This window comes from Mercenaria mercenaria, chromosome 18, assembly GCF_021730395.1.
Source record: "Mercenaria mercenaria strain notata chromosome 18, MADL_Memer_1, whole genome shotgun sequence".
NCBI lineage: Eukaryota > Metazoa > Mollusca > Bivalvia > Venerida > Veneridae > Mercenaria > Mercenaria mercenaria.
The window spans coordinates 16,313,163-16,332,575 of record NC_069378.1 but is presented as its reverse complement, the minus strand read 5'-3'; the positions used below and the strand labels follow the sequence as shown (position 1 = coordinate 16,332,575).

Below are 19,413 nucleotides of genomic sequence, written 5' to 3'. Positions count from 1 at the left end.
GAAATGGCGTTATTTAATTCCTATGACATCAGATTATTTTTGATATTATTCCAATAACATGGATCCTGGTGGGCTTGTGGTGAAAGAGTCGATGTTTTTTAAGATTTTTGAAAAGAGATCTTCCAGGAAAGCCCTTGATACAGGCACTAAAAGAGTGATTTTCTCAGATATAAAGAGTGTTTTTTTTCCGGACATTATTCTTCTGTTACAAGAATCATCTTGTTCAAATTGTAATACGTAATGCTTATGATAATAGTAGGAAAAAGATCAGAAACAAAATTTTTTATCCCACCGGGGTCTGCTCATTTCAAGGCAACTTTAGTATGATGACAACTTTTGTAGAGGGTAAAAAGATAAAATATATATTATATATGTGCGATATGAAATGAAGATATCCGAATACTCGAGCTAGGCAACATGTATCAGTTGCATCGGCTCATATCCTGAAATGAAATAAATTCTATGCATAAATTGTGTCTTACCTACAATTTTAAGTGATACAAGACATTAAATATGAAATATTACATATATTTTTGCCAGATGTGATGTATTTATATTCTCATTTATGTCATATTTGATGTTTATCATTAGTGTTAAGTTTTGATTTCCTCTTAAGATATTTCTGCACGTTAGGCCTATTAAACTTAATGAAGCGACAGTTATGCAGACCAGATAATATAACGTCTGCTCAACCAAAAGTATTCACTTTAATACAGGTTCAGACGTTACCATAACCTTTGATCTAATGACACCGGTATTATGCACCCAAATGTGATTCAAAATAGACACGTAGGATTTTAACATTCAAATTTAAACAAACTGGTGTACAATGTATAGTTTAAACTTAAATAAATTAGAATGAATATAAAATATACTGTCTACATAGGTTAGAATATCAACACGTTTTTCGCTTTAAGGGATACATCATGTAGACTGTTTAGAATATGAATATGTACTTACGTTCGGATATGAACGCGTAATTCGGTTAAATTATATATATATAAGTAGATGTACTTTGTAATTTAGACTAGAAAATGTTATTTTATTATGTAAACACGTAGCTAGGCTACGTATAGGAAGACATATAGGTTTGGTATTTAACACGTATTTAAGCCGGGATATGAACGCAAACGTGTTGATAGCCACAATGGTTATAACTTGTGAACACCTATGAATACGTACTTATGTTAGAATATAAAAATACTTATGTTAGTATATGAATACGTGCTTTTATTGATCGCGGCCCGGGGAGGCCGCGATCATATTGAATAGGTAAAGTATATGCGCGCTGGGGAAAATATTTCATGATGGACCTGTGAATTCTTTACTTATGGGTGAAACAGGTCTCATAAGCGTAAATACGACTACTTTCCACTGATTATAAAACATATCGTACGATTTGTTGTGAATTAACTGTTGTTGTACTTTTAGTAGTTCAACCGCCACCCTTGTTTAAGAGCAACATTTGAAAAACGTTTTTTTTTCATCCTCAAGTAATAAGTAAGTAGACTCGCCCAGTTCAATCGATAACCCACAATTGACCGACCCCTCTGGTACAGTATCTAGAAGCATAATCTAACTCTATACATAGAGCGCCTACTTCACCCGATTTACATTCGGAACATTTTCACACGTTTCGGGCTTTATCGTATGTTTAACATGGGATTTTTGAACCGTCCAAAGATGTTGGAAATGTTTGTCTCATTGTTTATTTTTTTTTAATAAAATGTTACTGCTTTCATTGTCTACCACTTTTTTCCACCCTTGCCTGAAAAAACAGTAATGAGTTTGCACACTGTTCAGACAATTGTGCTCTGTTGAAATTTAACCAAACACAAGTTTATCTGCATAAACAGAAAGCATGATATGTCACCATGCGCGGATCCAGAGGGGGGGGGGGGGACCCCCTCTGGAAAATCTTTAAAAAAGGAAAGAAGACAAGAAGGAAAGAAAATGTTTTTCGAAAAAGGCAACATTAGGACTGCATGTAAAGTATATGCGGCTGCTGCTACATACGATCCCGACATAATTCATATCATTTATCTAAAAGAAACTAAGAATTTTACCTTCAAGAAAGCTTGATTTTATTATTTTCCCAAATTTAACAGGTTAGTCCATAAAACTGTCCCAGAATGCAAAAAATGAAGTGCTAAATTTCAAAATTTCCAGGGTTGGGGGCAGGGGAGCGGACCCCCTCTGAGAAAATTGGCTGTGTCCGTGCATGGTCACTATACCTGTCCAGTACTGGACATTATGGTAAACGCTTCTTTCCTGCACAAATGACAATTTCGCAACTTCTGTCCGGTTTGTACAAATTTCTGGCCGCGATAAACCATTTGACTTGTTAGAATGTGAATACGTACTCAAGTTAGAACATGAATACGAACTGTAAAATTATGATTAAGCTATTGACACGTACTTTGGTTAGATTGTAAACCCGTTCTTAATTTATTATATGAACACGTACTTAGGTAATGATATCAACACGTACTTACATTGGGCTACTGGTGTTTCTTAGAGATATGTAATATAGGATGTAAACACGTACGAATACAACATATGCGTACTTACGTTAGGAGATCATGAGCAATTGCTTAGGACATAATACGCGTGCAGTCTGTATTAGGATAATTGCACGTGCGCACCGATATATTGTACACGTACTTAGTCCGTATCATTGATTAGGTCATGTAAATGCACTTAATTATATGAAAATAATACGTTTTCACGTTTATAGCATTTGTCGATGCTTTGCAATAGCATGATATTTTTTTTTACGTTTCCCGATACGCGATATGCCAATTAAGTCAAGAACCGTCAATCAATGTTTAACAAGATATACAGTCCGTACATTTGCCAGCCATAGTCTTTTCTTTTACATTATGTTAAAATACTTCCCTTTGTAGTTATGAAAATGGTTAACTTCTTTTACTGTCAAACGTGTGGGAATGCAGCCAACTATTTAACAGAGAATTTTACAGAATTGAAGGTCCAATGACTGAACATGACATATAATAAAATAAACTTATTATCTGACTTTTAGCTAGTCTATAAATAAGCCAATACATGAACGAGACCGCACATGTTTCTTACAAATAATAATGCCATTACCAAACAGTTTTACGATTTACAACCCAGCCTATCCGACTAGGCTTATAATCTTGATTTCTCAGAAATGATTAATTTTATTCTAGAATATTGCATTAAAAGCATAACTACAATTTGTTTAATTAAGACCTGTATTAACACTGGCTAAAAATGAATAATACCTCACATAACATCAATCTATTCTGCAGAAAACTTGGCTCCACGAAGAAGTATTCTTAGAAAACAAAATCTCTTCCGTTCAAAATTAACGCAATTTATTATACTAAACGAAAAAACATGAAGGTTACGTGCAAAAACTATGCAAGAAGTTCAAACTGTTATACATGTCTTACATTTTATTGCCTTCGGATTTGTTAGCTATTATCATTACTTGTCACATTAAGAAAGCTGTATAGGCGATGTATGACCTTTTTTGTTAAATCCAAACTCCCTCACTTACGTAAGAATTGAAGAATGAAAACTCTATATTCCTGGGGGCAAACATCATGGTTAGAAAATACATGTACATCGGAACTCCAGAAGGTTTCAGATCCGCGACCTCGGGGCAGGAAGGAGGATGTAAATAGAAAACTTGACTGAGTATGCAATAAATCAAAGAAACTTTTTTTTCCAAAAAATATTAATATAGGTGTCGCTTGATATATTAAATCTTTTCTCCAGGTCTGCAGAAAAATGTTATACTTTGTCAGAGCAGAAAACATATTAAAACAAGCTTAGAAATTTTTTTATATTATTATAACATGGTCAAACGGAAACTTCCAATTAATCTAAATGACAAGTGACTCGTCACGCAAAAAAGGTACCATACTAAGTAGCTACAATCTATCGTTAAACGACGTTGTACTCAATTTTTTTCCCAATTTTTTTATGGTTCGGAATTGTACTATTTTTTTTTGCTGAAAATATTAGCACGAATTACTGCAAAACCCAATATATTTCAATATTGTGCAATTGTATTCACATAGTCTAAACTATTCGACCTTAACAACTGCATAATGGTACAGTTGCAATTTCAAAACAAGTTGGTACTATTCTGAAAGTTCAGTCACTTATGAAAAAAGTATGAAAAGGTAAGAAAGTATGATTTCGCATGATGTCTGTAGTTACAATCTAAGCTACAAAAACACAAATATAATTATCATAAAAGATTCAGATATCAGTTTACACGTTCTAAAAAGATATTATGAAATTAGATCTATAAATTAATACGCCAATATATGATTTCCTGTCGAGCTTGTAATATGAAATATACCCCAAATATTTCAGGCGCGTAGCAGGTCTTTTTTGAAATTGGGTGATGTTTTGAAAGGCAAGAGGTCGAACAGCCAAGTGTACTCAACGCCATAGATTTAACAAAGGCATGTAATATATAAAAGTCACTATTCAAACGCTGTATTGTTTTATCAAAAGTGCATATCACATTCACCGTACGCTAATACATTTAAAAAAAATAAGTCTACGTTTGTACATTTATATATACATCAAAAGGATCCCTGAACGTCAAATTCGCGGTGAGGACTATCATAGACAATTAGTAGTAAGGGATTTTCGGGCTAGCTTAAACTTATAAGAGAAATTAAATAACAGAACTTCCTTGAGAGGCACAACAGATACAAACAGTGACTACTTCACCGCCCCTGCACACTTTGAGAAAGATATAACTTTTCAAAGTCATAAAGTATAAAACGATTTGAACGAAGTATATTACAGACGTTTATGAAAATAGGGGAATAAAATATGAAATATATAAAATGAGGCTCTAGTCACAGTATGCATAAATCAATGAAATGTTAATTTCGCGCCTCATTGGCCGCGGATTAATACAAGTGATGGAGCCTCCCCTCCTGTGATATACCGGATTTTATGGGCATTTAATACAGAAAACCTATCGAGCTGCGTGATTTACTGTTAAAGGGTCTGCCACCCAAAATTTTAGAGCAACATTTCAGCGATTAAAGTGTCTATAGATTGATAAAGAAACAGAAAAAAACGCCGTATTATTTTGATTAAATATTATGATAAAACCTAAAGCGACTGAAAACAGTATCAAAAGTATCTAAAGACGGTTGTTAAATTAAGACAGCAAGGAAGAAAATGGAGGGAAAGAGAGGTTGTTGAAAAAGAAAAAACTATACAGGATAGAAAGAGTTGATTTTGGTAACCGAAACTGGGAGGTGAAAAGGATGAATAGTTGATACCCCCACCCACCCCCTCCTCCCCAAATAGTATAAAGAGCCAAAGTCTGCGGTGTCTTCGAACAACTGACTCATAGCGGCATATTTTCACTTTATTCGCTACTCATGTATAAATGTATGAAAGATAAAAGTGAAGGCTTTTAAAGCACCGATAACCGGTACCTGAGTACAAGACGTACCTCAGTCTGGGGAAGTCAGATGTATATGACTTTCTAACAGGAAAGGATTAGATACCCTGCAAGACGGGAGAAGAAATCGATTTGAAGTTTGTGGCCAAAACTAAAAAGAAATTTAATGGGGCTTAAAGCACAATATGCTTATCAGCAATACTTTCAATTTACGAAACATTAGGGTTAAGTCATTAGATATATACAGTAAAACTCCGATCGCTCGACATCGCAACGGGATGAGCAAAAAATCTCGAGGTATCTGAGATTTCAAGCGATCCATATCAGGCCTAACTATTATAAAGGAACCAGCGTGGGAGCTATCTGGTCGCATAATAGCGGACAGGGTTTTGAACACTAATTTTTCACTTGGCACGGCCACAGAGATCTGAATTAAAGCTGGTTTTTGTTTAGATTTCATTGTGGATGTATTTTTGACATTTTTGTAGAAAAAAAATGGGAGAGGAGGTTGTAACTCAATTATACTACGAGTAATACTTCCAGGTCACAACAGTGTGATTCTGATGTGATTTTACAGTAAGCAAATGTGACAAGAGAAATCTCTCTTAGAAAATACATGGCCCCTAGTTTTCTCTTCACTTTATGTCAGTTTTATCATATTAAACTCTTTAAAATGAGGTAAGGATTTGTTCTCTGAAATGGTCTAGCTATGTTTGATAGCTCTTTAAAAATGTCAGTTTTATATAGAATATATAGAGGGAATATTATTTATGCGTGTGTGACCTGCATGGAAAATCAGGCAGCACGACAAGGAACAACACGGACTGGTCGGGCGAGCCCTGGAATTCTAGCCGCCGGTGCTTAAGCGAGCGGTGTCTCACTGTAATTCATTAAAACATTAAATGTATAACTGACAAAAATCCTGCGCATTAGTGATGTTATAAAAAAAAAAGTGGGTGACTAAGCAAAAATGGAGAGAAAAAAATACAGGAATAGTTTCATTTTAATTATCTTACAGTAATCTTAAAAACGCTTTTTAATGGGACTAGTGTTTTTTATTGTCGTAACAGTCTAGATTGATCGCAAAGCAGTCTTTCATCACGTGAGAAATTTGTTAAAATGTAATATCCTAAAATTTCCTTGTGAAACTATACTGTAAGATTTTGAAATAAAGATATACACTGTATAACATTATTTTTGATATTCCAGAATTTATTATTATCATTACAGTTTTGCTTCTATATTCAATAACATTTATCAAAGAATCATCACATGTAGGAATGATAAAAACATAAGTATAGTATATTTTTCATGGCCCGTTAAGGCCGACTTTGATATCTTTATCAGAAAGATATGTTTAGTAATATCACACTAAAAATACTATACCTCAAAGATTATTTTTTTCCGTGTCATATGCTGAAGGTCATGTTAACATTAAAAAAGATCGTAACTTTTCTAAATGGAATTTTTGCTATATAGATTATCAGACATAAATGTTATAAAATCTGTCGAGAATAAAGAGTTTCAATTTTTATCAAATAGTTTTATCATTCCTTTCTTAAGACGTCTCACGTGTCAATTTGTCAAATGTCATTTCTTTTCACCTCAAAAGGTTTTGCACAATTATCTCTGAAAGCCCCCTGCAATGGAATCGTATTACATAATATAAACTATATGCGTAAAAACACCGCCCTGTGGTATCCCGTTACGATAAGGAAATTCAAAATCATTGACTCTTTAACAGACAGTAACTCTCACTTGGTTTATAGGGTCAGATAAAACAAATGAAATTTCATTTCATGTAAAATGAAGATTTCACCGCTGTCTATTTAGATAATCGTTTACGTGTAACAGGTTACGAGCGGCGGTGAGTGGTTCCGAAACATGATATTTGTAAACGAAATCTGACACGTTTGGTGACAGGGACGATTTCAATCGCAGAAAAAATTATCTGATATCCTTTTGAACACCTGTAGCGTATTTTCATGTCACTTTCACGTTTCCGTAGAAATAAAATATTGCCCAGTGACAGTCGATATTTTACTTTATTTTTCGTTTGTTTTAAGGAAAGACATACTATATGCAATAAGAGCGCAAAGGACCTTGAAAACAAGGGTTTGTTACTTTTGAAATTATGCAGTGAGAAATTCATGATGATGGATGAATTTTCCCGGCTGCTACAAAAAGGGAAAAATGACCTAATATGACGTGGATAGATAGGTAGCTGAAGCGGAAATCACTTCTGTATTCGAATCAATACTTATTTTGTTAGGGGCGACGGCCGGCTTCTGTCCACTAAAAGTTAGATACACCTTCAAATTCACTAATGTTCATTTATTCTTCAGTATAATAGTTTTTTTCTATTTTAGCTAAATTTAATTCATGCCGTAATTACATGAAATGAAAATAACAGTTTAAGATAGTCACGGTATAAGGGGTTTTAATGATAATGTGTTCTTCGTCACTTCACAAAATAATGGCTATTTAAAAATAAGAAAAATATGGCGCCATAGCTATGACAACGGTAAAATTAGGTTAAAACTATTTTAGAAATGTTCAAAGATAGCAATTAGAAAGCAATTAGAACTGTTAAAATGATTAATACTCTAATGTAAAGTTTTCATGTGGTTTTGCAACTTTCATTTTTAGCTGTTGTTGTTCTTAATAAAATTTATTTTGCTCGATTAAAAAAAAATAAAAAGAATAGTTGAAACTTATCTGATCTTCTGTCTAATCCGCTTCATGTAAAAACAACACAATAACAACAAAAAAAAAAACCAACAACAAATTACTTATTCGTATCAGTGGAATACAAGTGTGCCCAATCGTTGCTTCTTTCTAAAAGCTCTGAACTGTGTGCCCAACACTTTATCAACCATGCATTGCAAGGCGTTTGAGTCAGAGTAAGTTCAGTTTCCGCTTTTGGGATAGTTCCAGCCGCCCGTTATTTGCCCGAAGATCTATAGGTTCAAACTTTGCATCGTAGGCCTATATCTACATTAGGCTCAGCATCTCCTGTTGCGTAGAGTCAATCAATGTCAAAATGTCGCCCATTTAATGAATAACTCTCTGCAACCGTCCTTGTACTTCAGATGTTCTATCTTATATAAAACTATACACATAATATAATTATGTCGGAACATATTACTTGGCCAAGTACGGCACTTTTTAGCTTGGCTAGTGCCGTTAATAAACCACATTGCTGGCAATCACTGTCTTGCATGGGAAGTTCTAAATTACCATTTCTTGACAAACTGCATTCATCTTCGGCGTCGATATATCATAAATACCTATGCAAAGATGATTTATTGTCCCGCGTAATACAAGCACTTTGGATGAACCGTAGATTTTACGATTAGAATACTGATGTAATAGTTTTTAAATTCGGTATTAAGGTTGCTATTAAAATCATGAAATTCCATCTAACATAATAAAAAAACTTGATAAGTTAATTCCATGACATATACACTATCAGTATCGACATAGGTGGTAGCTGGTTTCTTCAGTGGCGTATCTGGTACTTTGTGTTATGGGGCGAGGTGGTGCTGGGATTTTTTTTTAATGTATCCGTGTCCAGAATTTGATATTTAAAAAAAATCCAAAATTACGCTGGTTTTTATTATAAACGTATTGCGGGAAGTTAAGAGAAAGACAGTTTTTCTTTATCACGACAATCAACTTTTTTATCCCGAAAATCAACTGTAAACTTATATAATGCAAGTGTTTGTCGGACAGGTCCTCGACTAGATTTGCTAAGACCCTTGCAGACAAAAGAGAAACTTATGGTAAAAGATTTTATATATATATATAATAGATGTACGTAATTGCATGAATGCTTTTTACCAATGTGTTTAGTTACAAATATTGTTAGAACGGGTTTCAAGACGGAATTCCAAAGGTCACGAACTTTATACGTTTTCAAAGAATGAAGAACTATTTATTTTCAATGATTCGGCGCCTGCAAATTTATTTATTATTGTATATACTACCAGTAATGTCTGACGAGTTATAAGCAGGCGAATAAAAGTGTTGTTTGGTAAAAATAACCAGAAAACTCTGGGCTAATTACCTTTGACTAATGGATACTGATTTTGGATTGACATCATACTTGTATTTTTACAGCAAAGACTTTCATTTCTCTAAGTTATTAAAAAACAACAACAAAACAACACACACACATAAAAACCAACAGTTTATTCTCATGTGTTATATGCATGATATAATTTATGTTCGGTGCTTTCATTTTTTTCCTAGAATGAATTGATAACCTGTGACGAAATCACAATGTAGATGTCATTTTCGTTTGTAAAATATATACAAAATGTACAAACGGAAGAATATCCTTATTCTGTCCACACGAGGTATATGTTAGCGTGTTTATTTCTTAACCCCTACCCTGTTAAATTTCTATAATGAACTTATCCACCTTTTAATTTGGACAGTATCATTAACTGTTAAAAGGGGTGTTTACCAAAAAGATACTGACTGAATAGAGAACAGTGCAGATCATGATCTACACTGATCGCAAAAGCAGAATCAATCGTGTCTAGCATTAGAAGGGTTAAAAAGCTTTCCTAGTAGTACATTTTATTAAAACTGTTAATTTGAATGATTTAACATAACTTAAAAATTATTTGCATTTTCAGTTACACATATTTTGAAATGTATTTTAACATAATATATTCAAATAAGGAAGAAATTATTGAATATTTTGACGTGCAATAATGTTCTATAAAGGAAACTCTACATAAATCTACAATTTAAAACTAAGAAAATAGAAATGAAAGAAAGGAAGAAATTCCACGAACCTGAGAGTTGAGTTTGCACTTTTCCAAATCCCATGATGAAAATAAATGCGAGACACCAGTAAAATCCAACAAAATTGTTAATTATTCCATCATTTTGTGTAACCATAGTAACGTCATCGGGGATTAGTTTCATACATGTAAACTTTCATATCCACTCTGATTTGTGTTTCATCATTTTTTTGAAAAAAGCATTCCTCACTTTAGAAAAACAAACAGACAATATTTTTGAAACTAAATTCTATAATTCTCTTCCACTGTTCAAAACCAAACAATTCTGTGCATACATTGCACCCATTCTTGTGCATGTTTTGTTTTTAAATTATGTTAAAATAGAACTTCAAATCACATGACCAATATCACGTGGTGCGATGAACCATTTAGTCCAATCGAATTCCAATAGTACATTTTTCTAATTCCAAAACGAGACAACCGGTTTACAGAAAAAAAAATGAATACAAAAAATGCATTCGCACTTTCTTTATTAATTCATGCGCATGAACAGCGCAACGTTTTAACTCCCTCTTACTTTGATTTAAACTGACTAATACTTAATAGATTCACAAGCAGTCATGCATATTTGTAGTTTAATTATCAGGTTTCACTTGTATTATAATCCCCACTGTTTATTAAGTATAGAGTTATTATACTTTTTCCGAAGTTTTAATATTTGAATTATCCTTTTTAAACCATCTTACCATTTTATGATATATTTTCGAAATACGGCGCCATGAAAAATATATGTTCATTCGCACAGATTACAATTTATAATCTTTTTATAGTTCTTGTTGCAAAAAGAAAAAAAACGAATATGAAACAGATTATTTCACAGTTTTTAACGTCAGGAGAGAAATTCCGTAACAACAGTATGTACGACTTCACACAGACTAAATATTTTGACAGTCTGAAGTTTTTACGGCTATTCTCCAATTTGTGATTTTCTCCAATATTATACCGGGTGTGTTGAAAGACAGATTCCTCTCTGACAGTGTGCACGTTTCTTACTGAAATATAAAAGAAATGCATCTTTTTTTACAGTGTGTTTCAAAAGATGTATCACATTTTGTAGGGGGAAAAAAGTGTTTAAAATTAATGAATGCACTAACTGATACGAAATATCAGTTTCTCCCTGGCTTAAACCTAATAAATCATAATTTTATTTCATAATTTAAATATTATTACATTTTGTGACACTGCAGTATCAATTAAACATCTTTAAGTGTTAAGTTTTATTTCATGAATACTAAAACGATCAAATTTAGCATGCAACTTGCACGTAAAGCAATAATTTCGCTGAATGATCGCGCAGTTTTGATAATAAAATTATTACAGTCTCCCTTTCTTCAATCTTTCATGCAAAAGGGGATACTAGTACAATCTTACTGACAATAAATATCGGAATCTCAGACGTATCAAGCCGCATTACATAAGCTTTTCAAATTTGAATAAACAATTAATTTCTTTTTCTACTTTATTTTGTTTGAACTATTTCCGAAAACTACTTTCTTTAAAATTATATAGACATTGCTTTTTTAAGTGAGCTACTATTCTGACATGAAAAATATTGAAATTCTTAACCCTATATTATTTAAAGAATACATTTTCGATAGCGATATGGGATGAGTAAATTAATAAGTTGCATCTCGCAGTACGTAACTTAAAATTTGTTGCAGTTGTTATTTTTAAGTTTTATCGTTATAGAAGTTTATTTGACCCTGCTTCTAAGCTTACCCCACTCATCTCCCTACTTCTATGACTATAAACAAGTTTTGTGTTTCATTTGTAAACATTAATATAATCAGTAAAATAATTTAGTTTTACGACATTTTTGTTAAAAATTCAATGTTAAAATTGCGTACACAGCATCGACTTAGCTTGGCTTAATTAATACACAACTTAAGATGCATTTTAAATTATGACAACACACATAAACGATTGATATCGACATTAAAGGGGCAATAAAAACTGATACAGACCCACTAAAACATTGACATCCATAAAATAAGTTTGATATAAACAATATGGTATATTTTAATATTCTTTCATAGTTAAAATTGTTTTAAACATAAATTTATAGTCGCCCTGTTGAAAGCATAGATATCAACTGAAAACTAAGCGTAATATTAAACTTCAAAGTACCGACCATCGTTTTCTCTTACGATGGAGAAGATGCATATGCCTTTAAGACAAAATTGCCGCTCCCTATCGTTTAAATCTTTAAAAATAATATTCAATTTGAAATGAAATGATTCAGGTAAAAAAAAAATACACAATAAAGTCGAGTGCCTTGCAGGAAATTACGTAATGTTTTTTATAAATGCTCTTAAAACTGGAGACTCAGATGCATTAGATACCATTTTGAAAAACTGTCAATATTTTTGCAAATGTCGAAACCTTCTCTTTGTTGGATAGGTTAAGTTGACAGTTTTATGATCATAGTGTATATTAGTTGCCCTCTTAACTGTTAATGGCCGCTAATTGGGATTGTCAATGTGCTAATTTTGTACTGATGTTGGTAATTGGGTGCCTTCGGTCTTTATTTAAGTACTTTGTCGTAGTTGCCATTTTTTATTGGAATAATAAATTTAAGAGATTATTTTGGTGAATAGATTAGTTGAAATAGCTGAACGTAGACTTCAATAAACTGGAGACATGAACGTTTTTATTGGATCGGGCATAGCAATTAATTTCTGCTACAGACTTATTAATTGGTCCGATACAAGATAAAATGCCAGCTGACTACAACGTGAAATTTACACGGGCATGATAATAGCAAATTATGTCTTAAGGTCAACGACAACTAATACTACAGTCTCTAGTAAAGTTATAAATATCTTATGTTGACTTTAATAGGAAAAATATAAATATTTACATTTCAATCAAATCTCAGGTTTATAGATAGGATGGCATTTTTCGCTTTCGTTTTTATTCATATCTTAAAAGTTAGTACATAACACACTTAAAAATTACCTTTGTGAAGATTTTATCACCGCAGACTTAATCCATTAGTAACGAATGCTAAAATACACGACAGTCACAAATTGACTACTTTTCCTCACTAATTCAAGTCCGTGAAACATTACTCCATGCAATTTAAATTGTAAATGAACAACATGATTTGCCTAAAGACTCTCATTATGAATTAAGAAATTATTTCACGTAACTTTAAGTAAATACGACACTCTAAAAACTTTGCGTGGTAATTGAATACTCTTCAATGAAAATCAAGGCTAAAGAAATGGATCGTTACTGCCAAAAGACGATCTATTAATTTATTAAAATACACGTATGATTTCATAAAACGTGTTGTAAGTACAAAATTACATTTATTCCAGTCCTTCACATAATGTAAATCTTTCCGTAGGCATTAAAGCACAAAATTTATTTTTACAAAGTTTTAAACGCATAATATCTTACCAAATAAAACATTCAACATTTTTTATACGATATACGTAAGGTAAATAAATAATATTTTCGTAAAATCTGATAATTTGTACAAATACTTAGTAAATGGCTTAATCCCATATACTTGAAATGTAAAAGTATGTCAACCAAGAAGGAAAACTGTACATTTATCATTTCTATATGATCAAAGAAAACGCGCACATTTACGTGAATAATTAAACTGACTTATAAGGCAGTTTGGTATTCAAGTCAGGGACGGAGTCACTTACTACGATCAGACTTTCATTTAAGGAGAGTATTTTTTTGTTGCTATGTCCTCACGTGTTGAAATATTTTCTCTGCGTGAGGCACTGTTTTAAATATTGAATATTTACACTATCATAGATTTTGGAATCGTTTACGACAATCAGGCATTGAAAGAATTTGTTTGTTACCACGTCCGTTCGTGTTAAAACATTTTACTGCGTGAGACATCTCTAAAATATCACAGTTCTCTGTTGATTTCTCTTACTTCTGCGTCCTTTCTTGCCACTGCTTCGGGCACAGTTTTAAAACTCGTATATATAAAACATCTTAAATGATACCCAAATCAGGGCTCGAATTAGGCCATTAAAAGATAAAATTCGTTTCTACGTTCTTACAGACTGCATAAGACACTTGTTATCGACTCAGGAACGTTGTAACAAATATAATATATAATATAAAGTCGAGAGTCGGGGGTGTGGTATTGCTAGGCGTTGTCTCCGGTTCGAATCCTAGCACCTCTAAAATGATTTAAAACGAAGAAGGTATTTATTTAAATGTTTGTTTCATGTAGGTAAAATATGCCTGATATCATGCTAGGCAATAAAAGTTAGACTATCCTATCTACTTTTCTATTAATATCTCGGTATGTTCTTTTTGTCCACCACGCCCCGCCTCGAACTAACTATAGATTAGATTGTTATAAAATATACTTAACACATCTTCTGAAAGAAATACCCTTAATGACAACGATTAAAATTATGAATTTGCATATAGATATTGACATATCCCTGCGTATTAAATTTTGTCTAAAATTCTACCAGCCATTAAAATACCTATAAAAGTCACACTTTTATAATCACGACTAAAAAAGATATCGCCCAACATTTTATCAAAAGAGCCGCGCCATGAGAAAACCAGCATAGTCCATATGCGACCAGCATGGATCCAGACCAGCCTGCGCATCCGCGCAGTCTGGTCAGGATCCATGCTGTTCGCTAACGGTTTCTCTAATTGCAAATGGCTTTGAAAGCGAACAGCATTGATCCTGACCAGACTGCGCAGGCTGGTCTGGATCCATGTTGGTCGCAAACGCACTATGTTGGTTTTCTCATGGCGCGGCTCAAATGTATAAAATATATCTGTGGTAAAAGCATCGTAAATTTATTCATAATGACTTTGTCATATAAGTTATTTTTTCCCGCTTCGAATCCACAATATTTTTAAAACAAAAGACAAAGTAGTTTCATTTTCAAGGAAGTTAAATTAAAAAAAAAAAACTCCACAGAATAAGTACAAAAGACATCTGTGCATGTTATTAACTACAAAAGATATTCAAACACATAACCCATCGCACAAGAAGTTTTCTCATTTTTTCAAGGATGTATTTTTATTTATTCAACAGCTATCGCAAGTCACCGGGATGCATTGAATCAAATTACTTAAGCAAATTGATAATATGTTTAACAATTAACATACCAATCTAGCTATAAGAAGCAAAAACACCGACAATCTGAACCATATTTTCCACGTAAAGTTTAAAGTAATATAAATATACATAGTCATTTTCTTCAGAAAACGTGAGGAACGGATTAAAAAAGAACACTTTAACTCATCTGTAAGTTATATCAGGTACATTAAAGTATAAAAAATGCGTTAAAATATATAATTATTGTCTCAACATTTGAATAAATATCAAAAATACAAGTGTTGTATAAGAAAAATGCATGAAAAGTTTAAAAAATGCTTAAAAAACATAAAAATGTTTTCCCCACCTGTGGAATATTATCCAACATGCAGTGTTGTATCACCCATTTCTACTTTGGTTTATTACACACACTAGCGACAGAGGAAATACACCGTAGCCGGTGAGACTGTGATCTCGTCGCCAGCCTATCAGGCCCCGAACACCTTCTCAGACAGTACAAGTACGCTAACGGCTAGCACAGTCTCCGCGCTACCTGATTATTATCTCTTTTCAATCACTCTTAACGAGTACTGAGTTAAACTACCGACCTCCCTTACAGCGAGCGTAGTGGTTTAAATGCTGCACGATCTTTTAAACTTTAAAGTGTAGATGAGTACACATTATATATTACATGTTTTTAAAATATTGTTTTACTGTAGTTTCTATTTCTTAATATTCGCTTTCTGTTTTATTTAATTACAGGTGTTGAGGATCAGGGATCGGTCGGTCAAAGGAGCCGGTCAGCAGGGGTCAAAGAGGCTGGTCACATGTATCTAGAACCTGTGTCAGCAAGGAGGTTTTTGTACACGGATCAAGCAGCCGATAGTTTGCCCGTTGGCATTCCTCTTTCTTTTCTTTGGGTAAACGCAGTTTTACTTTACCTTGAAAGTACCTACATTGTTTTGAAGAACTCTGCTCGTGTCAGTTTTGTGCTTTACTGAATCATTATATCGTGATCCCTAAATCTTAAGACAGACCACAAGGCCATGTCTAAAAGGTTTTGACTCGTATTGGAACGCTACGGGTTTTTATAGATAAAACATTTATGGTGACTTAACCAGTCGATATGAACCCATATCCTATCAGTAGTCATATAATTAAATTAAGAAATGAAATATTTTTGTTATCTCGGATTCGGATCGGCAAACTAGCCATTTCCGATCGTTAACGTTTTTATCCGTATGCAATTTCAACATTATCCGGTCGTTATGAAAAACAATGTCCTGTTACGACCGAAGGATTCCGAAATTGCATTCAGAAAATTCAGCATTGCCATTGGTCAATTTGGAGTTCTGAGTCTGTTTTCCGGGTTCAGCTTTATACATCGACCGACATCGAAATTCATAAAAAAGTCGTAACTTATATTAAGGGCACTATGACTTCGGGGCCATGTGGAGTTCATTCAATAGATATAGAGTGCTAGGGGCGTGAGAGGTGTTACACATTTCATTACCTCTCATGCGTAGACTCAATCAAACCAAGACTGACATTATTCTGTTTGGTTGCATTCTATGCTTCCAAAGGATCTTTTTACAAATTTTATGAATGAAAACAGATACATGTCAGTTTTACCTATATAGGTCTACTAAATTCGCTGACTGAAAGCTGTTGGGGCTGCAGGGGATGAAATCTGGTTTTAAAACGAAGCTAAGCATTTTCTTTATTAGGGAGACATCTTAACAGATACACAGATCATACAGAAAGTGAAATATTTTGTACTCGCGCACAAATGAGATAAAAATTAATTTTATATTTCAAAGAGGACATTGCAGTTTTAATAAATTTTGGCTTATGCAGGTTTTAAATCACTTGTAAACATATGTAGCGAGCAACTGTGTTTGACTAAACGCTCACATATATACTAGCTATCAACTCAAACGAAATATATCGGTTAATCACTTTAACTCAGTATATTTTACGTGACTTTAAATGGCGTATATCACTTTTCGGCCAATTTTACTTCTCGTTCTCTTTTCAAAAGGGCCATTCTCATAAATCTAAAGCGCTTATTTGAAATAATATTTATTTGAGGCACTAGATAGATTACCATGCTACGTAGTGGTGTATAATTATAAATACATTAAACATTTTAATAACCATATTTGTTTGAGCGTTGAAACATTCACTAAGGTTCATAATAATGAATATTGATAAGGTCTTTGACCGCGGTTGGATGAGAAAGATATTAAAGCCCGCCCTCTTAACTTCTTAAGATGTAATTTCTGAATTTTATGGCCGTTTCAATTATGTCAAGATAGACTCAAAGTCTGAAAAGTCCGACGTTTTGATATTTTCAGTTATGTTACGAATACTTTTTTCTTATGTTAAGATTACATTAAATGTTTACAAAAGTTAAAAATACAACTTTGCGGTTATGACTCAACAAAATAAATTTTTGTTTGACTTGCTTCTTAATTAAACATAGCGGATAAGATATATCTAGAAAACTTGAAAAGAGCTGACCGACATTATGAGGGTATAAACGTCTATGAATAATTCGCCTGTTTAAAGATATTATAATAAATTATTAACTTACAGATGTCATCCCTAATAATAGAACGTCCTTTTTATAATGCTATAAATCTATAATACAATTAGAACCCATTTGTTTTGTGAAAGTAGGGTCCTTCAACTAACTTCACATAAAGTATAAAAATATATGTAAGTGTTCCTTCTGACTTCATGCTATGACATTTGGAATATACAATTGAACTGCTCTAGTTAAAGATATAGGAACAAGCTTTATGTAAGATTTCGTCAAAAACAGAACTCTTTCCCACTGTTTTGCTAGTCAAGCTGTCTGTATTTTAGTAAAATACAACAAGAAAGCACAAAATCAATTTTTCCTAGTCTGTGGGATTAAGATTTTATCACAAAATCGATGTAACACCTTTTCAAATTTTGACCGCCATTTTCTTTTGCAGGAATAGTGTCATGCGGAGAGCTCTAGATGTTATCGTTGTTGGCTACATCATTCGTAACACCTTTGTTAAGTCCGTCTGCTGATTATACAATTAATTCGTATACAATTTGTATGCAGTAAGTTAAATATGTCAAGATAACTCGTCTCTTGTGACATTTTTAATGATCTTAAACTTTGTATAATTTGTCACACGTCATAACAGGCTGTCGTATTTGTACTTAGGCATGCCGGCTATGTTTCAGCATTCCCGTAAAAAGTTACAAGCATTGTTGTGGTTAAAGATGCAACATACATTGTATCTGTGCTATAACATGTATGTCAAATATTTAAACTTTTTCTATAATTAAATTTACCGCAGTCTTGATCGTAACATACTTTAAGGTTGTAACGGTTATCGCTCTCTGTTACAGTTACGACAAAGAGTGTAACACAGATTTCTCGGCGGTGTTACAGTGCTCCTGTTCTAATGTATAATAACGACGATATGTCCTTCTCTATCATATTTTCATTGATTTATAAACAAAGAATGTAAACAATTAAATTTTGGTTGCTGCTAAGAAATCTGTGTATTCATACATATTATGCTGCACGTCTCCCTAAACCTTCCCAAATATTACAAATATATTATATTTGGGTCTTTTGCCCTCTATATTATATGTGGCAAAACACTTAATTTAAGGAGGCTGCCAATCTCCTTTATGTAAAATGAACGGGATCACATATAAGCACACGGCTTTGACCCCAGAATGAAAAAAGTACCGATAATTATGAAAATTTAAGCGATGCAGTTGGTTTCAGGCCGTTTTTGTTAGTAACTGGTCAGTTACATAGATTCTGTACAAGTATTCAGATTTCTCCACATGACCAGAGGTGGAGAACGAATGACTGTCACATCGTAATGGAGAACATACCCTGCACCTGTAGATCAAACTCGCCAGCGACCTGTAGAGTCATATACTAGAAGTCTTGGCTTGACCTGCTGAGCTAACACGGCTGTCACGGCCAAAAAGTCCAGTCTAAAAACCTCCACTTCGATACTTCTTATTGAAAAAAGATGCTGTTTACAGTGTTTTATTGTTGGTATATCATGATCTATAATTTATTAATCATGTTTATTTGATTTGTTAAGACTTTGGTC

The 19,413-nt window shown here is 33.2% G+C and overlaps 1 protein-coding gene across 2 annotated transcripts in view; it reads right to left on the bottom strand.

Annotated features, from left to right (window-relative positions):
* Positions 1–15,833, bottom strand: part of LOC123538586 (BMP-binding endothelial regulator protein-like) — a 44,536-nt gene extending 28,703 nt beyond the window's left edge. The window contains exons 1-2 of one of the 2 annotated variants that reach the window (XM_045322797.2): positions 15,660–15,833; positions 10,240–11,240 (exon numbers count right to left, since the gene is read on the bottom strand). In XM_045322797.2, the coding sequence (XP_045178732.2) occupies positions 10,240–10,372 (133 nt within the window). In that variant the 5' untranslated portion in view covers positions 10,373–11,240; positions 15,660–15,833. Of the gene's footprint in view, positions 1–10,239; positions 11,241–13,206; positions 13,590–15,659 lie in introns of those variants that run through there. The other variant, XM_045322796.2, reaches the window with a different exon arrangement.
* Positions 15,834–19,413: the final 3,580 nt, after the last annotated feature.